The 25,160-nt window shown below is 48.8% G+C and overlaps 1 protein-coding gene across 1 annotated transcript in view; it reads right to left on the bottom strand.

Moving 5' to 3' along the window:
* Nucleotides 1-25,160, bottom strand: part of NCOR2 (nuclear receptor corepressor 2) — a 185,122-nt gene that overhangs the window by 82,942 nt on the left and 77,020 nt on the right. Inside the window, exons 15-17 of the mRNA XM_081339110.1 lie at nucleotides 13,288-13,427; nucleotides 8,642-8,814; nucleotides 5,546-5,608 (exon numbers count right to left, since the gene is read on the bottom strand). Of these exons, the coding sequence (XP_081195236.1) occupies nucleotides 5,546-5,608; nucleotides 8,642-8,814; nucleotides 13,288-13,427 (376 nt within the window). The remainder of the gene's footprint in view (nucleotides 1-5,545; nucleotides 5,609-8,641; nucleotides 8,815-13,287; nucleotides 13,428-25,160) is intronic.

Below are 25,160 nucleotides of genomic sequence, written 5' to 3' on the forward strand. Positions count from 1 at the left end.
TAGGTCAGTGATGGCGAACCTTTTAGAGACCGAGTGCCCAAACTGCAAACCCAAAACCCACATGTATTGTCGGGTGTCGGTTGGGCGTGACCCATTGGGTGGGGGTGGGCATGGCTGCAGTGGTAACGGCAGACTGGGTGGGACCAAAAAGTTCAATCAATCAATTCCAACTTCGGGTGATCTTTTTTTTTCCGTGAGAAGTTGAAATTGATTGATTGATTGAACCTTTTTTTTTTTGCACAAGGCGGCGGAGGCCTAAAGCGAAAAGGTTTTATAAAACCCAGCTGAAGGCCTAGGACTGGGCTGACGGCGTGTGTGCCCACAGAGAGGGCTCTGCGTGTCACCTGTGGCACCCATGCCATAGGTTCGCCGCCACTGTTCTAGGTTGTTTCTCTCCTTGATTAGTTTCCATTCCGTTGCTTCTTGTCCTGCCTTCAGGTGCTTTGGAGAATAGCTTGACTCCCTCTTCTTTGGGGCAGCCCCTGAGATACTGGAAGGCTGCTATCATGTCACCCCTCGTCCTTCTCTTCATTAAACTAAAAGGTAAAGGTAAAGGTGCTGGTCGTTTCCGATTCTAGGGGCCGGTGCTCATCTCCGTTTCAAAGCCGAAGAGCCAGCACTTGTCCGAGGACGTCTCCGTGGTCATGTGGCCGGCATGACTAGATGCCAAAGGCGCACGGAACGCTGTTACCTTCCCACCATAGTGGTCCCTATTTTTCTACTTGCATTTTTACGTGCTTTCGAACTCCTTGGTTGGCAGAAGCTGGGACGAGTAACAGGCGCTCACTCTGTTACGCGGCACTCGGGATTCGACCCGCCAAACTGCCGACCTTCTGATCGACATACCAATTCCAGCAACCGTTCCTTATATGTTTTAGCCTCCAGTCCCCTGATCGTCTTTGTTGCTCTTCTCTGCACTCTTTCTGGAGTCTCTACATTTTTTTTTATATCGTGGTGTCCAAAACTGGATTCATTATTCCAAGTGTAGCCTTGCCAAGGCATTATAAAATATGACCAGCTAGGCCAGGCTAAATACTTATGGAAACATAGAATGAGCTAGAAAAAGGCTCTTCCGACATTCTTCAACTCTGTGAAGGTCATCAAAGGAGCAGAACAGAATAAGAGAGTTGGAAGGGACCTTGGAGATCTTCTAGTCCAGCCCCATGCTCAAGCAGGAGATCCTATACTGTTAGGCATATGGTGACAGCCTACATAGTTGGGTTGAAAATATATAAACCATGATGTTGTGACTTTAAGATGTTAATTGGCCAATGGGTGTGTAAGTGTTCTCATGGCCATAAGAGGGAGCTAGGAACGTAGCTTCTCTCTCTCTGAATTCACTGCTCTCTCTACTATTGCTCTGTTTTGCTGTACTGTTGGTTTACTACTGTGATAAACCTGAACTGTGATAAACCTCTGGACCGGTAAGAAGACTTTGTATTTGGAATACTCATTGCACTGTTACTATTGTGTATGACCTGGACTGTTTATTTTTGACCGTGCATTTTTGTTCTTTACACCACCTCAAAAGTAAAATATTTTTTGCTTTCACAACTCAGTGTACTCTCGTGGTTACTGTGTGACTCTTACTGCTCTCAGTACCCCTCCTTGTCTGTGCAACTCTTTGGTAGCACAAGGAGACCTCTGCACAACAATTCCTAACATATACCATTCCATCATTTATAATTGATGGGCTTCCAAAATTCTATAATTTCCAAGATGCACAAAGTTGAACAAGTCTGGGAATAACCAAACCTTCCACTAACAGGTTTCTAGATTGCACCAGGCCAAGATCTGGATGAGTCTGGAGACCAGCAGAAATGTATATTTCCTACAAGATGTTGAACAGGCGGTGCACTCTGCTATATTTATTTATCAATTGAGGCCAATAATGTTATTTATTCAGCATGGAGATGCTCCAAGATTTTAAAGGATTCTCTTCTAAAAGGCATCTAAGGACACTTGTGGTGGGTGTTTGTGATGACGGTGGTAGAGAAATATTCTAAGGTTTGATTTGGTCTTCAAGATTTGGTCTTGCATCCAGTTTTGGTCACCACGATGTAAAAAAGATATTGAGACTCTAGAAAGAGTGCAGAGAAGAGCAACAAAGATGATAAGGGCACTGGAGGATAAAACATATGAAGAACGGTTGCAGAAATTGGGGGTGTTCAGTTTAATAAAGAGAAGGACGAGGGGTGACAGGCTAGCAGTCTCTGGCAGAAGGAGGGTCTCTGCGCCAGGGCCAAGGCAGCGGGGGCCGTTCCCTCACTGTTTCCAGGATGGCTTTGGGGGCCACATGAAACCACTTCGCGGGCCAGATCTGGCCCCCAGGCCTTGTGTTTGACATGTCTGCCCAAGACCCTCCTATGTGGACCTCATCCAGATCTAACAGGTACCAAGCTTTTACGCAACCCGGTGCATGCTGGAAAACAAAGTTCCCTCCTGTTGGAGAATGCCCAGATTACAGAAGATCACTTTAAATCCGTGCCAGGCTATGCCAACTCTCCACGGAGCTTCGATCTCCTTCTGGGCCAAGAATTGATTCGGCTTCCTATAATTGGGAGGTTACTTTGGAAAAAAGAAAGAGAAAAAAAAAAGATCTCTACCTCAGCCCACAATTACAGTCTCTGCTGAATGTTTGGGCAGCCTGTGGGACTGAGGGTTTATTACACAATCCAAGTGTCACTAAGCACTGGGTCTGTTTTGTCTCTCCTCACTTTGGCATTAATTGTAGGGTGTGTCCTTCTTTTGTCTCCCCCAATCGCACAAAGCTTCTCCTCCCACAAAATCTCTCCTCTTTCACTTCAACCTCCTGCTGGCTGCCCAGATCTTGCAAGGAACGACACGCCGATGCCACCTGCCACAAGCCAAGCCACCTTGGTGCCATCTGCAGAGTCACACTGAGGCACCGTAAAGCACTACGTGGGCACTAAACTAAAACCCTATTCAGATAAAAAAAAACAGAGGTGAATATTTGTAGCTCAGGGTTGAATGGTGGAGTCCTTTGTGGTCTCTGATCTTGGTGGTTTTCTTGCAGACACTCCATGACCCAACTAGGCAACATCATCGGCGCTAGAAAGTTGTAAGATTTGCTCTCTCTTTATGTATGGTTTGCCCTATATAGCTGGCTCAAGAATTCTGGGAGTTGAAGTCTCTGTGTGTGTGTGTGTTGTGTGTGTGTGTGTATATATGTATGTATATGTATGTATATATATATGTGTGTGTGTGTATGTATGTATGTGTAATATATTCAATCAGCCCAGGTTCGAATCTCAGAAGGGTATAGCTGACTGATGAAGACTAAAGAGTCAGAAATGCATCTTAGTTTCCCTTTAATTCTTTGTTAGTAATTTACACAAATATATGAATTGTCCGGTGTGACTACTGCCTGTTCGATAGCCTTCAAGATAGGCTGAAAACAGGAAATAAAGATTTGCCCCATGTTTGGGGCCTAGCAAGGTAATCTAAATAGTTAACATTTGAAACATATCTTCCCTTGCAGAAAAAGCTAACAGAGCGAGAGAGACCTTGTGGCTTAGAGGCAAATAACACTGCCTAATATATTCAATCAGCCCAGGTTCGAATCTCAGAAGGGTATAGCTGACTGATGAAGACTAAAGAGTCAGAAATGCATCTTAGTTTCCCTTTAATTCTTTGTTAGTAATTTACACATATATATATATATATATGTATGTATGTATGTATGTATATGTATGTATGTATATGTATGTATGTATGTATGTATATGTATGTATGTATATGTGTGTGTGTATACACACACACACACACACACACACACACACACACATATACACATATACACATATATATAATGTGAATTTTATTAGTTTATAATGTAAGACAGAGCTCCCCAATTTTTCCAGGTTGGCAGCCTGGAGGGATAGGGAGGAACAGGGACTGGTGTGTGGTCCACACACAGTGGTGATGCTAGTATCCGCACGCATGGGCAAGCAGGCTGTTAGTGCCCGCGTGATGCTGGCGGCAGTGCTAACACCCCCATGCATGCACAAACATGGCCACTAACACCCATGCAACGGCATTGGCCAGCCATTCCCGCAGCGCGGTGGCCCACAGGCCACGGACCGGTACTGAGCCGCGGCCCACAGGTTGGGGACCCCTGGTAAAAGATACAAAGAAAACGCAAAAGTAAACGGTAGGAAAGATAGGGAAGGGGAAAGGGAGAAAAGTGGGGGAAAGCAAGGAGGGGAAGGGCACTGACTTCTGACTTCTTTTGGTGCAGTAAAATAGAACATTAACATCAAACCTCAACTTTTTATTTTTATATGATAGGATAAACTAGCCATCTCGATAACAACAAATCCATCTAATCGGTAAAGCCCAAAATCAAAATTTTATTTTTTTTCCACCTCCAGGACAAAGTCCAGAAGCGGTTTCCATGTAGAAATAAAAATATTTGTGTGTTTTTCCCCCCTTTAATCAAGAGTCGATTTAGCCATCTCTGCTAGTTCCATCCGTTTTTGCAGCCATTCCTCCATTGTGGGGGACGATGATGTGACCTGAGTTAGTAGTTTCTTGACTAGGGTATTTTTTTACTTCTTGACTGTTGCTATAGTGTTAAGTCTTGGTGTTAATTTCTGCTCATGTATGTACTGATGGCTGGTAAGGAGGGCTTTAGGCCCTTTTGTGTCCTTTTGGGCTAGGCAAGCCACTGGGGTACAAAAACAGAGCGAATCCTACTCTCTTACTAGCACTGATGACATTACCTATAAAAGGTAAAGGTTCCCCCGCACATGCGTGCTAGTCGTTTCCGACTCTAGGGGCCGGTGCTCATCTCTGTTTCAAAGCTGAAGAGCCAGCGCTTGCCCAAGGACGTCTCCGTGGTCGTGTGGCCGGCATGACTAGACGCCAAAGGCGCACGGAACGCTGTTTCCTTCCCACCGTAGCGGTCCCTATTTTTCTACTTGCATTTTTACGTGCTTTCGAACTGCTAGGTTGGCAGAAGCTGGGACGAGTAAGAGGCACTCACTCTGTTACGCGGCACTCGGGATTCGACCCACCAAACCCTCCGACCTTCTGATCGACAAGCTCAGTGTCCTAACCCACTGAGCCACCGCGTCCCTGACGACATTACCTAGTCTGGTAATTAAATGTCTGCAAGAAAACAACCAAGTTCAAGAGAGCACCAAGGATCCTGTTCAAACACCCACCCAGTCACCACTGGGCACTATTTCCTCCTAGTTCTTTGTTTCAAATGCACAACAGAGAATATTAGACATCTCCTAAGCTGGGGCAGGTTCTCATACACAACGGCAAACCTTCACACTGTTTTAACAACTGCTGAATTTGCGCAGAACAAAATACACTCTTTGGTCTTGCAGTTGAACGCTTACAGCCAAAATCTGGAGGCCTCCGTCTGCCGCGAAAAGCACCTTCAATCTCGTGATGGCCCTCAAAAGCACCAGCGATGGTGTTACCCCACCAAGCAACACAACTGACACCTTGAGCGTCAAACACGCTCACTCACAATGGGCGTCTTGCAAAGAAAAATAAGCCAAAAGTTTACCTTTCTTAGCTGTTTCCATCTCCTCCTCCGTCCAGCGAGAACTTTCGTTCATCTCCAGAGAAGCTGGTGGAAAGAAAGGAAGAGACAGTAAGAAGAAAAACAAAATTCTTGGTGTGTGTGTGTGTGTGTGTGTGTGTGTGTGTGTGGGTGTGGGGGTGTGTGTGTGTAAAATTTACTGACATGCAATTTGCAATGACCTTCCTATCAAACCTGACTTTCTTCAGCTTAGGCACAAAAGTCAGCTAGCTAACTTTGGGCCAATCACAAGGAGACATTGAGTTCTAGTCCCACCTTAAGCAGGAAATCTTAAAGAGACCGTCCCCCCCAAAAAAGAGCCAGTTTGGTGGAGTGGTTAAGGTGCTGGCCTAGAAACCAGGAAACTGGGAGTTCTAGTCCCACTTTAGCCAAGAACATCAGCTGGGTGACTTTGGGCCAATCACCAGGAGACGGTGAGTTCTAGTTCCTGCTTAGACTTGAAAACCAGCTGGGTGACTCTGGGCCAATCACGAGTAGACTGTGAGTTCTAGTCCTGCCTTAGACACGAAAGTTGGCTGGGTGACTTTGGGCCAATCATGAGGAGACTGTGAGTTCTAGTTCCGTCTTAGGCACAAAAGCCAGCTGGGTGACTTAGGCCAATCACCAGGAGACGGTGAGTTCTAGTCCTGCCTTAGCCAGGAACACCAGCTGGGTGACTTTGGGCCAATCACCAGGAGACGGTGAGTTCTAGTCCCATCTTAGCCACGAAAGCCGGCTGGGTGTCTTTGGGCCAAACACCAGGCAACTGTGAGTTCTAGTCCCACCTTAGCCATCAAAGCCGACTGGATAACTTTGGGCCAATCACCAGGCGACTGTGAGTTCTAGTCCCACCTTAACCACGAAAACCGACTGAGTGACTTTGGGCCAATCACCAGGAGACGGTGAGTTCTAGTCCTGCCTTAGCCAGGAACACCAGCTGGGTGACTTTGGGCCAATCACCAGGAGATGGTGAGTTCTAGTCCCACCTTAACCGTATAAGCCAGCTGTGTGACTTTAGGCCAGTCCCTGTGTCTCAGCCCAACCCACCTCACAGGGTTGTGGTTGTAAGGAAAACAGGAGGAGGAAGGAGTATGATGTATGTTCTACACCTTGACTTATTTATAAACATAATAAAAGCAGGAATAAAATAAAACAAAAAAAAATAAAAAGATGGAAAGCTGTTGTTAATCCTGTTTTAAGATTCCCATTTTCCTATCGTCGGTAACAAAAGAAGACTTAAAAGGAGACAACTAGAATCCAACCACAAAAGCCAAACAAACGCAGAACTAAACTCTGCCCGGAGGGCTAAACTCAGCTCATCCTCCAAAGCCCAGCCTTGAATCATCTCCCAGTTCTTCCCGTTCAAGCTAAGCCTAGGTAAGCCCAGATCCACCCCAGATCCAATTTCCAAAATAAGATTTGCAAGTTCTCCACAGCCCTCAAGTGGCCGAGAGAGGCAATTTCCCCACCATCTACAGAGAAGGCCGCTCGTTCGGCAGAGAAGGAAGTGGCTTTCCAGAGAATTTTTAATCCAAAATTTGTCATCTCCTGTCCTATTTCTTCACTCCGGCTCCGCCCGTGTTTTGGAAGAAGTCTCTCGGCACGCCCTTCCAGGTTGTTCTAGAAAAACAGCGCCATTTCTGACTTCCCTACCTAAACTGTCTGTCGGCTCCAGACCCAAAGAGAATTAAGTTTATTTTATTCTCACTTGCGTGTTTGTGAAAGCAATGCTTTGGTTTATGTTTAATTAAAATAATAGTAATACTACTAGTAGTAGTGGTGGTAATAATAATAATGATAATGATAATGATAATGATAATGATAATGATAATAATAATAATAATAATAATAATAATAATAATAAGAAGAAGAAGAAGAAGAAGAAGAAGAAGAAGAAGAAGAAGAGGAAGAAGAAGAAGAAGAAGAAGTTGTTGGAAGGGACCTTGGAGGTCATCTAGTCCAACCCCCTGCTCAGGCAAGAAACCCTAGACCATTTCAGACAAATGGCTGTCCAGTCTCTTCTTAAAAACTTCCAGTGTTGGAGCATTCACCACTTCTGGAGGCAGGTAGTTCCACTGGTTAGTTGTTCTAACTGTCAGGAAGTTTCTCCTTAGTTCTAGGTTGCTTCTCTCCTTGACTAGTTTCCATCCATTGCTTCTTGTCCTGCTTTCAGGTGCTCTGGAGAATAGCTTGACTCCCTCTTCTTTGGGGCAGCCCCTGAGATATCAGAACACTGCTATCATGTCCCCCCTCGTCCTTCTCTTCGTTAAACTAGACATTCCCGATTCCAGCAGCCGTTCTCTATATCAACCACCCCGCTGGGGTGTACAGGGAATCCTTGACGTATGACCACAACTGAGCCCTAAATTTCTCTTGCTAAACCAGACACTTGTTAAGGGCTACCTGTATTCTTCTTCCTATTTTAGGTCAAAAACTAACGTAATGATCTCTATTTAGAATTCCAATCCCTCACTCAAAGAAAATTAGAATTGATAATACACCATTTTCTAATGACTTCTGTTCTTTCCGTTTAGGCTCCTGCTTGGAAATTTCAACAGGTTGGGTTACGTGTGTCTGTGCGTGCGTGTGTTTCTGCATCCTTTTCCAGCACGGTGTCATTAAAAAAAAAGAAAATATAAGTAATAGTAATAGTAGTAATAATAATAATTGGGAGGAGGAGGAGGAGGAGGAGGAAAAAGAAGAGAGCTGGAAGGAACCTTGGAGGTCTTCTAGTCCAGCCCTCTGCTCAAGCTATTTCAGACTGGTGTCTGTCCAGTCTCTTCCTAAAAGCCTCCACTGATGGAGCGCCCACAACTTCTGGAGACCAAGCTGTTCCACTGGTTAATTGTCCTCACTTTTAGGAAGCTTCTCCTTAATTCCAGGTTGTTTCTCTCCTTTATCAGTTTCCAACAGTTGTGTCTTGTCCCAACAGGTGCTTCGGAAATCGCCGAGTTACCAAATTCACCACATGCACACGTCTTGTTCTTTCAGCCCTTGCTTTGAGGGGTTCCCACTTCCCTTCGCCAGCCGGAATTCCCTTCTCGATCCCTGAATCCATTCATCTGGGCTATGGAGACCCACCTAGCTCAGAATTCTGCTGGGGCACCGCCACCTCCTCGTGGTTGGCCTCATTGGCCATGGACCGAGTGATGCGCCCTTTCCGCCAGCCCTGGCTATTGGCCGTCTTGCGCCCTTTGGAGGCCACGGCTTCCTTCTCGTCATTGTCCTCGCCTGACGTGTCCTCGTTCTTCTCCCTGAGGGAACCGCAACAAAAGAGAAGAGGGTTAGGTTAGGTTTTCTGCAGAGCGCTGTGGTTTCTTTGCTATAGCCGCAGAGAGACCCAGCAGAGAAAGGTGGGAACATCACAGCAGCCAATCTGTCTACGGAGGTTCTCAGTCAATCCAGGTCCTGGTTGTCCCTAAGGTGCTTTTTCAGGAAGCAACGGGACTGTCTTGTTTTTCTTTGAAGACATTTCGCTTCTCATCCAAGAAGCTTCTTCAGCTCTGACTGGACGGTGGGGAGTGGAAGGATTTATACTCCTTGCAGACAGCTGGTCATTTGCCTTCTTTTGGGGAGTCGTTGAGGCCACTTGGAGGTTTTCTGTGTCGTCAGGGTCACCTGAGCGGTGCTAATGGGTGTGGAGCCTTCAGGCTAGAAAACATCCTGCAGCCAAGAAGGCTCCACACTCATTTGCACCACTCAGGTGACCCTGGGGACACAGATAAACCTCCAAGTGGCCTCAAGGACTCTCCAAAAGAACGCAAATGACCAGCTGTCTGCAAGAAGTATCAATCCTTCCATTCCCCACCGTCCAGTCGGAGCTGAAGAAGCTTCATGGCTGAGAAGTGAAACATCTTCAAAAGAAAAACAAGAAAGTCTAGTTGCCACTTGAAAAAAGCACCTTTGGGAGGAGCCCATTTGCATCGGTTTCGCTTTTTCTAGTTTTCAAAAAGTGGAAGGAGAAGAGAACTAGCTGAGGGTGCCAGGTGCAGAGACGTTGTTGCAAATAGCTAAACTAAGCAACTTTATTGATTTCTGCCTATGTTACAAGAATCTGCCCAGACTGCTATTTTCCACCAGGAATAACCAGATAAGGCTTTGTTGATCTTGGAAGTCCAGTTTACGCCTCTTGTGGCTGTGCAAGGACTCCAAGCTGGGCCCTCGCTTCTCTCCTCCTTCTATCCACGCTGGCAGTTTCCCAGAGGAACACCAATGCAACCCAGCCAAATGTTCCTTCCAGCCAAGGTTTAATCTCGGTTAGAGAAAGACAGTCAACTCTTCCATTAAAGTCTAAAAACGCTCACTTCCCCCTCCTGGTTAACTCAAGGGCACGGCGTTTTCCAAGTCTTTTTTTTTTGCAACCTTCAGTGGCCAAAAAGCATTTTGCTACTCTGGTTAGAAGCAGGAAGGCTATCCATTATTCCTTCGGCATGTTTAAGGAAGACTTTGAGATACATCACTGTTGCAACCACACACGAGGTGTCCTGGATCAAATCTGCACCGAGGTTCAGCAGGCGTGTCCTTTTGACAGAATCAAAATCAGACCACTGACAGAACCGCAACGGGTCTCCACTGAATATGCAGCCAGACGCAAACAGGGGCTGCTTAAAGCTGTCCAAAGCAGCTTCAATTAAAGTTGTTTCCACAGGTGCTGCCCCCCTAAAGGCTTCCTTAAGCAATGTTGTCTGAAGCCTCAAACTAGGACATTCACCGAGTCATGCCTCTGAATGGGGAAATTCCATTAAGGCTGTCCCCCAGGATGGTCTTCCTCAGTTTCCAGATCTGATTTCCTTTCCCAGAATTCCCCAGCCCGTTGGATTGTAACTGACAACTCTGGGAACAAAAATCAGAATCAGAACATAGCTGAAAGGGACCTTGGAGGTCTTATGCCAGAGGTCTTCAAACTTGGCCCTTTGATGACTTGTGGATTATTTACGGGAGCACCTGCTGCCGGTGTCAACTTCCCATCGCCCCGTGCGCTCCCACAGAGAGGGTCTCCTCAGGGTGCCGTTGGTCAGGGAGTGCCGGCTGGCGGCCCCCAGGGGGAGGGCGCTCTCTCTGGGCGCGCCTGCCCTATGGAATCAACTGCCTGTGGAGCTCCGGATGGCTCCCGACCTTCGCTCTCTTTGGTTATTCGAGCTTGCCGGCCTGGACTGAGGGATTGGGGTTTTAAATTTCATAATTTATTTTGTTTGGGGCTAAATTTAATTTAATCTATTTTTAACTTTTGTATGGCATATTTTAATTGCCCTGTACACCGCCCTGAGTCCCTCGGGAGAAGGGCGGTATATAAATCTAATAAATAAATAAATAAACTCCCAGAATTCCTCAGCCAGCCATGCTGGCTGAGGAATTCTGGGAGTTGAAGTCCACAAGTCATCAAAGGGCCAAGTCTGAAGACCCCTGCCCTATACCATTTCAGACAAGTGGGTTGTCCAATCTTTTCTTAAAACCTTCAGTGATGAAGCACCCACAACTTCTGGAGGCACGCTGTTCCAGCAAGCTGGTTAATTGTTCTCACTGTTAAGGAAATTTCTCCTTTACTGATCCATTGTTTCTTGTCATGCCTTCTGGTGCCTTGGAAAATAAATTGACCTCTTCCCACCCAGCCCTCTTCTTTGTGGCAACCTCTCAAATACTGGAATACTGCTATCATGTCCCCCCCACCCCCAGTCCTTATTTTCTCTAGGCTGCCCATACCCAAATCCTGCATCATTCTTCTTATGTTTTTGTCTCCAGACCTTTAATCATCCTAGTTGCTTTTCTCTGCACTTTTTTTTTTTTCAAAGTCTCAACATCTTTCTTGTAATGTGGTGACCAAAGCTGGATGCAGTATTCCAGGTGTGGTCTTACTAAGGCTTTATAAAGCAGTACTAATACTCCACCTGATTTTGATTCTATGCCTCTGTTTACACAACCAAGGATTGCATTAGCTTTTTTGGCTGCTGCCACACACCGCTGGCTCATGTTCAAGTGTTTAATCTCCACCCATCCTTTGCAAAGCTGCAAGATGGGGAAGGTGGCCGATCAATTCCTCCCTTGCAGGAAGCCAAATTCATGCCTAATTTTGCCAGACTTGGGGGCGAGGGGCTCCACCGAGCTGAGCCCTTCTCTGCTCTGCGTTGTTTACTATAAATGAAGTATAAAACATGGGCAAAAGCTGGGAAGAAATACACTTTCCAGTCAGGAGAACCCCAGCATTGACACTGCAGCCAGCCAATTCATGGTATATAAGAATTGTTTCAACCCCATCCCTTGAGTTTATTTATTTTATTTTATTTTATTAGATTTATATACCGCCCCTCTCCAAGGACTCAGGGCGGTGTACAGGGCAATTAAAACGCTAACAACACGCAAGGTATAAAAATTAAAATAAGATTAAATCAATAGCCCTAAGTAATAAATACAATCTAAAATTTAAATTTTTTTAAAAATTTAAACACTAAAATCCAATCCCTCAGTCCAGGCCGGCAAGTTCAAACAGCCAAGTCTTCAGGTCGTGGCGAAAGGAGCGAAGGTCGGGAGCCATCCGGAGCTCAACCGGAAGCTGGTTCCATAGGGCAGGCGCGCCCACAGAGAATGCTCTCCCCCTGGGGGCCGCCAGTCGACATTCCTTGACCGAAGGCACCCTGACGAGGCCCTCTCTGTGGGAGCGCACAGGACGATGGGAGGTTAACGCCGGCAAAAGGTGCTCCCGTAAATAACCCGGACCCATGCCATTTAGGGCTTTATAGGTCATCACCAGCACCTTGAATCTCACTCGGAAGGCAACTGGAAGACAACTGGAAGCCAATGCAGCTCGCGGAGCAGAGGTGTTACATGGGACTATCGGGAAACCCCCATCACAACTCGCGCGGCCGCATTCTGCACCCGCTGGAGCCTCCAATGCCGCACTGATTTAAGGGGGGGGGAGGAAATTCACCTACATCCTCTTTCAAGTTGGTCAGGAAGGAGAACGAGGAACAGAGGCAGCCAATGTAACATTTTATGGATTCATTTAGGACAGACATGTCAAACACAAGGCCGGGGGGGGGGGGGGGGGGCGGATCCGGCCCGCGAATGGTTTCATGGTTTCATGCGGCCCGCGAAGTGGTTTCATGCGGCCCGCGAAGCCATCCTGGCAACAGTGAGGGAACGGCCCCCACTGCCTTGGCCCTGGCCCAGAGACCCTCCTCCTGCCAGAGACCCTCAGATCTGTCCCACTCCTGCCCAGGCCCCCATAGGCACCCTTGATGCCAACGATGTAGAGCTGGCCACGCCCACCCAATAGGCCATACACACTCTAGCCACGCCCACCCAGTAAGCCACACCCACCCTGGCCATACCCACCCGGCCCCCTGAGGGCAACCGCAATGCTGATGTGGCCCTCAATGAAATTGAGTTTGAAACCCCTGATTTAGGAGATCTGTCTCCTCCCCTAACCCCAAACGGCCTGAAACCAATTCAGTTGCACAAAGGCAGAACAGGAAAAGCCAAGTTGGATATTTGAGCAAACTTGGCAGAAGAGAAAACCACACTCTTTCCCCCCCCCCACTCTTTTGTTTTTTCTTTCTCTGTTTCTCTTTGCATTTGATCTAATTACAAACTTTAATAAAAAAAAATAATAAACTCCTTCGCACCCCCTCCCCAAAAGCATCACTCAGGGAGTCACAAAAAGCAAGAGGAGAAACAAGAGGCGACGCTTAGCCTCCTTTCTTGGGAAACAGGCGCCCTCCTGCGAGACTTACTTCGTCAGTTCTTCTTTGTCGTTTTCACGTTCTAGCTTCTCTTCTTCCTTCTCTGCATCTTTCTCTTTTTCCTCTTTTTCTTCTTGGTTATTCCGGGGCATCTGTTGTTGCTGTTGCTGCTGCTGCTGCTGCTGCTGTTGCTGTGAGGCGGAGGAGGAGAATGAAAAACAGGGAGATGGAACATCTGGATGAAGACTAAAACAACCCAACTCTCACTTTCCAACTGGTCTGTGCGTTCTCCTCTCTCCTGTTCCCACGCAGTGACTTCTGATTGTCCTCTTTTTAACAAGGTTTATCAGAAAGACATTGAATACTGCCTGGTTCTGATGTGACACATGTTCAGACAGGGGTACAAAGCACGTGAGGATACACACATACTTGCAAAGACGCCTCTTAGTTTCAGCGTCCTTGTGTGTGGCAAAACGGCCCAGCAAAGGAAAAAATCTTGAATGAAGAATCTATCAGAAAGTGACCAAATTGCTGAGCCATCTATTTATCTATGTATTTATCTTTATCTAACATCTTCTGACTATCTCATTCACTTTTCCATCCCATCCATCCACCCATCTCGTCATCTATCCGATCTATCCATCCATCCATATCTAGCCACATTCATCTTATTTATCCATCCATCCCTTGTCATCCGTTCTAGTCATCCATCCATCCCTCTTCATCTATCCATCCATCTATATCTAGCCACATTCATCTTATCTATCCATCCATCCATCCCTCTTCTCATCTATCTGTTCTAGTCATCGTCATCCATCCCTCTTCATCTATCTGTTCTATCCATCCCTTCATATCTAGCCATTCATTTTATCCATCCATCCCTCTTCATCTGTTCTATCCATCCCTCCATCCATATCTAGCCACATCCATCTTATCCATCCATCCATCCCTCATCAACTCTGTTCTAGTCATCCATCCATCCCTCATCTGTTCTATCCATCCATCCATCCCTCCATCCATATCTAGCCACATTCATCTTATCCATCCATCCATCCGGTTGAGCTCCGGACGGCGCCCGACCTTCGCTCCTTCCGACGGGATCTAAAGACCTACTTGTTTGAACAAGCCGGCCTGGCCTGATGGGTTTTGGGTTTTATTATTGCTTTTAACGTATTGTATTTTAACTAATTGTTCTAAGGCATTGGGCACTTTGTTTAATCTTTTCTTAATTTTTGTATCTTTGTATTAGTATTTATTGCCCTGTTCACCGCCCTGAGTCCTTCGGGAGAAGGGCGGTATACAAATAAAATTACCGTATATACTTGAGTATAAGCCGACTCGAGTATAAGCCGAGACCCCCAATTTCACCCCCAAAAACTGGAAAAAGTTATTGACTCGAGTATAAGCCGATCCGCCGTTCTGCAAGCCTCTGCCGCCAGCAGAGGCTCGATCTGCCATTTTGCAAGCCTGAATACACAGGAATACCCTGTGTGGCCTCGGCTCGTCGGCAGGTCTCCGTTCCTCCTGCCGACCTTTGGGGAGGTTTGGGCGCCTCCCCAAACCTCCCCAAACGTCGGCAGGTCTCCGTTCCTCCTGCCGACCTTTGGGGAGGTTTGGGCGCCTCCCCAAACCTCGGCAGGTCTCCGTTCCTCCGCGCAGACCTGCCGACCTTTGGGGAGGTTTGGGCGCCTCCCCAAACCTCGGCAGGTCTCCGTTCCTCCGCGCAGACCTGCCGACCTTTGGGGAGGTTTGGGCGCCTCCCCAAACCTCCCCAAACCTCGGCAGGTCTCCGTTCCTGTTTGGGGAGGTTTGGGCGCCTCCCCAAACCTCCCCAGGTCTCCGTTCCTCCGCGCAGACCTGCCGACGTTTGGGGAGGTTTGGGGAGGCGCCCAAACCTCCCCAAAGGTCGGCAGGAAGAACGGAGACCTGCCGAGGTTTGGGGAGGTTTGGGGAGGCGCCCAAACCTCCCCAAAGGTCGGCAGGTCTGCGCGGAGGAACGGAGACCTGCCGAGGTTTGGGGAGGCGCCCAAACCTCCCCAAACAGGAACGGAGACCTGCCGAGGTTTGGGGAGGTTTGGGGAGGCGCCCAAACCTCCCCAAACGTCGGCAGGTCTGCGCGGAGGAACGGAGACCTGCCGAGGTTTGGGGAGGTTTGGGGAGGCGCCCAAACCTCCCCAAACAGGAACGGAGACCTGCCGAGGTTTGGGGACGTTTGGGGAGGCGCCCAAACCTCCCCAAAGGTCGGCAGGTCTGCGCGGAGGAACGGAGACCTGCCGAGGTTTGGGGAGGTTTGGGGAGGCGCCCAAACCTCCCCAAACAGGAACGGAGACCTGCCGAGGTTTGGGGAGGTTTGGGGAGGCGCCCAAACCTCCCCAAAGGTCGGCAGGTCTGCGCGGAGGAACGGAGACCTGCCGAGGTTTGGGGAGGTTTGGGGAGGCGCCCAAACCTCCCCAAACAGGAACGGAGACCTGCCGAGGTTTGGGGACGTTTGGGGAGGCGCCCAAACCTCCCCAAAGGTCGGCAGGTCTGCGCGGAGGAACGGAGACCTGCCGAGGTTTGGGGAGGTTTGGGGAGGCGCCCAAACCTCCCCAAACAGGAACGGAGACCTGCCGAGGTTTGGGGACGTTTGGGGAGGCGCCCAAACCTCCCCAAAGGTCGGCAGGTCTGCGCGGAGGAACGGAGACCTGCCGAGGTTTGGGGAGGTTTGGGGAGGCGCCCAAACCTCCCCAAACAGGAACGGAGACCTGCCGAGGTTTGGGGACGTTTGGGGAGGCGCCCAAACCTCCCCAAACGTCGGCAGGTCTGCGCGGAGGAACGGAGACCTGCCGAGGTTTGGGGAGGTTTGGGGAGGCGCCCAAACCTCCCCAAACAGGAACGGAGACCTGCCGAGGTTTGGGGACGTTTGGGGAGGCGCCCAAACCTCCCCAAAGGTCGGCAGGTCTGCGCGGAGGAACGGAGACCTGCCGAGGTTTGGGGAGGCGCCCAAACCTCCCCAAACAGGAACGGAGACCTGCCGAGGTTTGGGGAGGTTTGGGGAGGCGCCCAAACCTCCCCAAACGTCGGCAGGTCTGCGCGGAGGAACGGAGACCTGCCGAGGTTTGGGGAGGTTTGGGGAGGCGCCCAAACCTCCCCAAACAGGAACGGAGACCTGCCGAGGTTTGGGGAGGTTTGGGGAGGCGCCCAAACCTCCCCAAAGGTCGGCAGGAAGAACGGAGACCTGCCGAGGTTTGGGGAGGTTTGGGGAGGCGCCCAAACCTCCCCAAACGTCGGCAGGTCTGCGCGGAGGAACGGAGACCTGCCGAGGTTTGGGGAGGCGCCCAAACCTCCCCAAAGGTCGGCAGGAGGAACGGAGACCTGCCGAGGTTTGGGGAGGTTTGGGGAGGCGCCCAAACCTCCCCAAAGGTCGGCAGGAGGAACGGAGACCTGCCGAGGTTTGGGGAGGCGCCCAAACCTCCCCAAACGTCGGCAGGTCTGCGCGGAGGAACGGAGACCTGCCGAGGTTTGGGGAGGCGCCCAAACCTCCCCAAACGTCGGCAAGTCTCCGTTCCTCCGCGCCCTGCCTGCCTGCTTCTTTCCGCTGCGGAAAGAAGCAGGCAGGCAAGGCGCGGAGTTTGGGGAGGTGCGCGCGCACCTCCCCAAACCTCCCCAAACTTCGGCAGGTCTCGGACGGCGGTGGCTTGGGAGAGGTGCGGGCGATCCCGGAAGCACCAAAGCCTCGGCCGCGCACAAGTCCTCGGTAAGTTTTTTTTGTTGACTGGAGTATAAGCCGAAGTGGAATTTTTCAGCCCAAAAAGTGGGCTGAAAAATTCGGCTTATACTCAAGTATATACGGTATTATTATTATTATTATCTCTCATCATCTCTGTTCTAGTCATCCATCCATCCATCCCTCTTCATCTGTTCTATCCATCCATCCATCCATCCATCCATATCTAGCCACATTCATCTTATCTATCCATCCATCTCTCTTGCCATCTATCTGTTCTAGTCATCCATCCATCTCATCTATGTTTTATCCATCCCTCCATCCATCCATATCTAGCCACATTCATCTTATCTATCCATCCATCCATCTCTCATCATCTATCTGTTCTAGTCATCCATCCATCCATCCCTCTTCATCTATCTGTTCTATCCATCTCTCTATATCTAGCCACATTCATTTTATCTATCCATCCATCTCTCATCATCTATCTGTTCTAGTCATCCATCCATCCATCCCTCTTCATCTGTTCTATCCATCCATCCATCCCTCCATCCATATCTAGCCACGTTCATCTTATCCATCCATCCATCCCTCTTGTCATCTATCTGTTCGAGTCATCTAGTCGTCCATCCCTCTTCATCTATCTGTTCTATCCATCCTTCCATATCTAGCCATTCATTTTATCCATTCATCTCTCTTGTCATCTATCTGTTCTTTCTATCCATCCATCATTTGTGTTCATCCCATCCATCTCCATCCATCTATCCATCCACCCACATTCTTCCATCTCTCCATCAATCCCTATCTATCCATCCATCCATCCATCCTTATTCTACCTTTATTACTTTTATAATAATAAGTAACTCAAGGCGGCGAACATACTTCCTCCTATTTTCCCAACAACAACCCTGTGAGGTGGGTTGTAGGTAACATGCCGGCCAGTTTTCAATCTGGATGACTAAACTGGGTGGTCAGCTAGAAGATACCCATAAAAAACAGGCAAGGCTTCAGCTACACCGTTGCAACTGCCATCTTGACTTTTTTGACTTTCCCAGGAAGCCACAGCCGAGTAAAAGCATGCCGACAGCTCCCAGCCCTGGTCCTCTCTGCATCGCTTCTGAACACTTCCAAACCAAAACAGCGCTTTGCGCAAGGAAGGTGGATCGCTGCACCTTGCATGGAGGAAAGCAGCCTCTCCCAGGGGCTGTGCAGAGAGACAGGATGGTGGAGTGGTTAGCGTGCTGGAGGACCGTAAGACACATAGGCCAGCCGTCTGGAGATGCTGGACCAGCCCCTCTCTGGGCCCAAATCAATTTGCAGAGTTGTTATTATGAGAAAAAAAACAACAGGGGGGGGGCACTGCAGACCGTGCCTGGTGTTTTGACAAACGAGAGCTGGATCGCCATCCAGTCAATCAAGAATAAACACAGATCCAGGCTTACTACCCATGTAATGGATAAGAAGTTCATGCGTGTTATTTTCAACTTATGTTTGGCAACCGCTGCAGATAAAGGGCCTGTCCAAATTATTATCTGCCCATATAAGGATAAGTTGCCACGATCAATTCCATTTAGACCCAGCCTTTTTCCCCCAGGAATCTGGAACGATCCTTTCTATATTATTTATTTATTTATTTATTTATTTATTTGATTTGATTTGTATATTTTTGTATATTTTTATCTCCATAACACCCCTGCGAGGTAGGCCAGGGAGCTGCCATGGCGGAAGCCGAATCTCTCTTCTGCTCTTCCTAGTCCTCCTCCAACTCTCTACAGGTAATCCTCGACTTACAACAGTTCATTTAGTGACCGTTTTTCTCACGACCGTTGCAGAATTCCCGTGGTTACGCGATCAAAATTCAGATGCTTGGCAACTGACTCATGTTTATGACGGCTGCGCTGTTCCAGGGCCGTGCGATCCCCTCTAACCTTCTGACAACCAAAGTCAACGGAGAAACCGGATTCAGTTAACAACCATTTTACTAACTTTAACAACTGAAGGGGGGGGGGCTATTTAACAACTGTGGCAAGGAAGGTCGTAAAATGGGGGGGCAAAACTCACTCAGCAAATGTCTTGCTTAGCAACAGAAATTGGGGCTCAGTCGTGGTCATAAGTAGAGGACTCCCTGCAATCAGAATCAGTTTTCTGTTTTCTGTGTCTCTACGTGTGTTGGGTTTGGCAGGCTGTCCCTAATCCACCATGACGAATCTCTTCAACCAGCACAAGCCTGGTGAACTTCTGCCTAAATGAGTCAGGCATGCCACAGATGGCCCTCCTCCAAACCCACACAGGGACATTTGCAAATTCGGAAAAAGACCCAAGAATGCTCCAACTAGGAATTCTGCCCCGAGCAAAGGGTTGGGGCTGGATGGCCTCCGGGACCCTTTCCCAATTCGAGGCAACCCACCGTGGTAGCCAGAGTTGGTTCCCGTGCAGAATCGGCTTTGACTCACCACCCCAAACTCATCCAGGGCCCCACATTCCTCCTCTGGGCTCACGTCATGCTTTTCCTCCTGACTCAATCATTCTGCAGGTTGCAAACAAACCTGTCTTGTGTATCCAATCCTCCCAGTTCTTATGTTGCTGCCGCAGCCCCCGCCTTTCTCTCCCCCCCCCCAGGGCCGAAAATCCTCCTCCCCAACTTTGAATGCCTGGCAGCTGCTGGCACCGTGCCTCTTCTCTGCCGCTGCGGCGCATAAATTATAAACAACGCCTGACCTTTGCTCTGATTTCTTGCGGCATCCCGTGCTCGGCGCAGCTCCACTAGCCCGCCCCGCCGGGCATTCAGCATCCCAGCAGCATTTCCCTCCTCCCTCCCCCCCTCCCTCCCTCCCGGCACCATTGTGCAAGCTCACACCAGGGCACCACGCACACTCCCCCATCCCCATCACCAAGGCAACCCCAGCCCAGCGCGATAACTTATCTCCCCCAGAGCACAGGGGCTCCTGTAAACAGTGTGCGGAGCGTGTGGCCAGCAGCGCTGGCTGGCTCCCGCGCTGCTGCGCTGCGCCTCCTCTGCTGTGTGTTTCCCCCTTCTTGGGACCTGTTCTTGGCTTGGCTCTCCGACACACTTCAAGCGTACAAACAGCACAACCGCTTCCAAGCTCCCTTGGCTGGCCCAGAGAGTTGGGGAGGGGTTGTGTGGCTTTACAGCCCCCACCACCACCACCTTCTGTTTAGCTCTTGCTCAAAAGAAGAACGGGTGAATTAGGGACAAGAGGAAGCGGTTCTTTCCCGCGTATCCGGAGAGGTTCCCGCACGTACCCCGTGAAGCTACCCACCTCCCCATTACGGGGGGGGGGGGGTCAACCAGTCTTTTTAGAACCCCCTTTCTTTGGGGCAGAAAAGGACAGCAGAGGTGCCCCTTGCCTCCAGTGGTAAAATAAGTAGGGTGGGGGGGATTTCCCCCCCCAGCTAAATGTTTGTTCGCCTCCTTTCGTTCATGGGACTCGCTCACCTCCCAGGCCTGTTCTCCCCGGGACTTCAGCACTACCAGTGTCCCTTCTGCCTGCAGTGCCCGGGGCCTCTTCATCGCTCGGCCATCCCCGTGTGGCGTGCTTCACGCTCTCCGGCTCAAATGGCTTCCTGGGGATTTGCATAGTTGAGCAGTGGACTTGCCACGACATTCCTGTTATGATTTTGCAATCTACTGGAATAACACGGCCCGCTCTGCGCCAGTCAAGAAGCCGGGATGAGTCATGAGCTATAAAACCACCACTCTCGTCACCGGGAACCTTCGGCGTTGGCTACAGCCTTGGTGTGATTCATCTCCACCGAGGCCAACATTAACCCTGCAGCACAAGGCTCTCCCACTGTTAAGTGCCCGGCTTTTGAGGTCACAGAGTCCTCCCCGGGGGCATGCTGTACACACACACACACACACACAAACACACACACACACACACACAGAGAGAGAGAGAGAGAGAGAGAGAGAGAGTTGTGTGGGTATGCACAGAGAGAGAGAGAGAGAGAGAGAGAGAGAGAGAGAGAGAGAGAGAGAGAGAGAGAGAGTTGTGTGGGTATGCACAGTGCCCCACCAGGTAACAACAAAGCCCCTTTAGACACTGCCAATGTTTCTGCGGGGTGTGTGTGTGTGTGTGTGTGTGTGTGTGTGTGTGTTAAACTTTCCAGGAAGGGGAGGGGGAGGCAAAGGAAACACACAACATCATTCTTGTCCTGGGTCAAAACAGCTTTCTGTTTCAAACCACAAATGCAGGTTTTCTTCAACCATGAGTCAACACACTGGTGGTGGTGGTGATGGTGTGTGTGTGTGTGTGTAACTCTTCTCTCCCTAATTGTCGGTTTGTTGAAGTGGGCAAAGGGGGTTATTTGCCTTGCAGATTTGCCATTTTCTTTAGAGGGATACAACAACTTGCATTCACACAACACATTCAATCCTAAACTGCCCTAATTTGACAGCCAGCAACCAACTGACCATCCTAGCTACTTTATTTGGCTTAAGAAGGAGACCCAGGTCACACAATCTGCTTTTACAATGTTGTGTGTATGTGTAGTAAAAAGCTAAGCCACCAAACAATCCAAGCAGACTTCAGACCCTCAATGCAACCTACCCAAACCCAAAACATTATTAAAACTAACCTAACCCTAACTTAACTATTCATCTGTGAGAGGGACCTTGCAGTCGTAGAGGACGATCACTTAAATATGAGCCAGCAGTGTGCAGCAGCAGCCAAAAAAGCCAATACAATCCTGGGTTGTATAAACAGAGGCATAGAATCAAGATCACGTGAGGTATTAGTACCGCTTTATAAAGCCCTAGTTAAGACCACACCTGGAATACTGCAGCCAATTTTGGTCACCATATCACAAAAAAAGATGTTGAGAGTTTGTGAAAAGTTCAGAGAAGAGCAACTAAGATGATCCAAGGCCTGGAGACTAAAACATATGAAGAACGGCTGCGGGACTTGGGTTTGGCTAGCCGCTAGTCTAAAGAAAAGAAGAAATAGAGGAGATATGATAGCAGTATTCCAGTATTTGAGAGGCTGCACAAAGAAGAGAGAGTCACGTTATTCTCTAAAGCATGAGAGGGAAGGACAAGAAACAACGGTTGGAAACTGACCAAAGAGAGAAGCAACCTGGAATTAAGGGGAAACTTCCTGACAGTGAGGACAATCAACCAGTGGAACAACCTGCCTCCAGAAATCGTGGGCCCTCCATCACTGGAGATTTTTAAGAAGAGACTGGACAGTCACTTGTCTGAGAGGGTATAGTTCTCCTGCTTGAGCGGGGGGCTGGACTAGAAGACCTCCAAGGTCCCTTCCAGCTCTACTCTACTCTACTCTACTCTATTCTACTCTACTCTAAAGGTTTTTAGATACCACTGACTTCTGAGTAGATTGCCAATCAGTTGCTCTCCAGATCTCCCTTCCTTTTGAATGTTTATTTTTTCAAAAATATCTACTGCTGACTTCCAGAAGGTCTGCCAGCCAGTTAGTCAGATAAAATCCACAAAGACACACAACAAAGGTAATGCTCCATTTACGGCCAAACTGAGCCCAAAATTTCTGTCACTAAGTGAGACATCTGTGAAGTGAATTCTGCCCCATTTCTCAACCTTTCTTGTCGCAGCTGATAAGTGAGTCCTTGCAGTTGTTAAGCTAGTAACACTGTTGTGTAAGTGAGTCTGACTTTCCTTGTTGACTGACGTTGCTCGTTAGAAGATCACGAAAGGGGATCAAATAATTCCCCCAGGGCACTGCGACCCTCATAAATATGAATCGGGTGTCAAGCGGTCAAATTTTGATCACTGTGACCCACAGGGAAATTGCTCCAACGGTCGGTCGTGTGGAAAAAGCCACTTTTTTCAGTGCCGTTGTAACTTTGAACGGCCGCTAAATGAACTGTTTGTTGAAAGGAATCTCCAGAAATCTACCCAATCAGAATGAAGAGCTCCACGGGAAAAAAAAGTTCTACTTTGACTGCTTTTTTAAAACCAGCAGAGAAGAATCCACCCAGATCTCTGGTGTCAGCCAGTTCCAGGAAGAGAGGCGCCAATGATCAAGTCTCCCGTATTTCTGGACCCTTTCAAAGAGATCCTCCTCCCTCTTTCAGGACTGACCCTTTGAGTAGTTGGGTAGCTCTGCATCTTTTCAAAGAAATGGCCCTCCATCTTTCATGACGGACAGGTCCTCCTGTCCCTCGCTCCTGGCCATGCTGACTAAGACAGGAAGGAAATGGGAGGATAAACCTAGAAGAATGCTTGTGTTGCCAGCTCTCCATTAGTCATCCCCTCGTATGTGTTGGTTAATCCAAGACACATAGCAACACGTGGTTATCCACCCATCCATTCTTCACTGGGTCTCTCTCTCTCTCTCTCTCTCTCTCTCTCTCTCTCTCTCTCTCTCTCTCTCTCTCTCTCTCTCTCCCTCTCCCTCTCCCTCTCCCCCCCCCTCTCTCTCTCTCTCTCCCATCTTCTTGGCATGATGCAAAGCTTCCTAGTAGGAAGGCTGTTTTGCAATTCATCCAGCTTCCAATGGAAAGTCTCTACAGTCCAGAGTGAGCGCCTGTTACGCGTCCCAGCTTCTGTCAACCTAGCAGTTCGAAAGCATGTAAAAATGCAAGTAGAAAAATAGGGACCACTCCGGTGGGAAGGTAACAGCGTTCCATGCGCCTTTGGCGTCTAGTCATGCCGGCCACATGACCACGGAGACGTCTTCGGACAAACGCTGGCTCTTCGGCTTTGAAACGGAGATGAGCACCGGCCCCTAGAGTCGGAAACAACTAGCACGCATGTGCGGGGGAACCTTTACCTTTACCTTTACAGTCCTTCCGTTGTTTTTAGAAAATGAACTTGAGGGATAGAGGAAACAGGGGTCCCCAATCTGTGGGCCGTGACCCACTAGTGGACCGTGAGGGGTTTGCAATCAGACCACGAGCGCATCCGTGTCCTCACTTGCAAGAGCAGTGCGTGAGAACGTCCATGCACTCCGTTTAAGTGAGAGGCAGAGGCGCGCATGCACGCCGCTCGTGCAAATGGAGCTGTGCGCACACGCTTGCCAGACTCTTGCGTGGAACCATCCCTTCTCCTTCCCCCCACGCCAGCCCGCAAAGCCGGAAACATTGAAGAACTCTGCAATTAGAGGATCTTCGCTTTAACTCAGGTTCAAGAGTGGAGTCCTTGATGCTCTCTGAGCTTGGTGGGTTTTTTTGCAGAAGTTTCGTGACTCAATCCAGGTGACGTCATCAGTGCTAGAAGGGAGTGGGATTTAGGGAGTGGAGGAGAAGAAAGGGTGGAAGAGGAGGAGGAGGAGGAGGAAGACAACGACTGTGGGATCCTTGATGCTCTCTGAGCTTGGTGGGTTTTTTGCAGACATTTCATGACCCAACCAAGTAACATTCTCATATTATCTAGTATGTGTATCTAGTGACCTAGATGTTACTGATGATGTATCCTAGTTGGGCCATGAAACATCTGCCAGCAAGCTACCAAGTTCAAGGAACACCAAGGACACCACAGTCTTCCTCCTCCTCCTCCTCCCTGGAAACCTCACTCCTTTCTAGCACTGATGATGTAACTTAGTTGGGTCATGAGACATCTGCAAAAAAACCCACCAAGTTCAGGGACCACTAAGGACCACCACCACCATCTTCTCCTCCTCCTCCTCTCGTTCTCCCCCATTCCAGAAACCCCATTCCCTTCTAGCACTGACGATGTGTAACTTAGTTGGGTCAAGAAACGTCTGAAAGAAGACCAACAAGTTCAGGGAACACCAAGGATCTCGATTTTGATTTGATTTGATCTGATTAAATTTATATTTATATGCCGTCCTTCTCCCTGAGGACTCAGGGCGGCTCACAACAATAAAAAATTAAAAAACATAGAGTACAAAGATTAAAAAAGAATTAAACAAGAAATAAAGAAATAAAGGACAATTTAAGCCGATAAAAACCAAATTTAAAAAACCATGATCAGTCCAGGCCCGCTTGTTGGAACAAATTTAAATTTAAATTTAAATTAAATGGAAATTAATTTAAAAAAAATTTAAATTTAAATTTAAATTTAAATTTAAAATTTGTTGGAACAACCATGTCTTCAGGTCATGGCGGAAGGACCGAAGGTCAGGGGCCGTCCGCAGCTCCGGAGGCAGTTCATTCCAGAGAGCCAGCGCGCCCACAGAGAAGGCTCTCCCCCTGGGGGTCGCCAGCCGGCATTGCCTGGCCAACGGCACCCTGAGGAGGCCGACTCTGTGGGAGCGAA

This window comes from Vipera berus, assembly GCF_964194415.1.
Source record: "Vipera berus genome assembly, chromosome: 14".
In the NCBI taxonomy this organism is placed as follows: Eukaryota; Metazoa; Chordata; class Lepidosauria; order Squamata; family Viperidae; genus Vipera; species Vipera berus.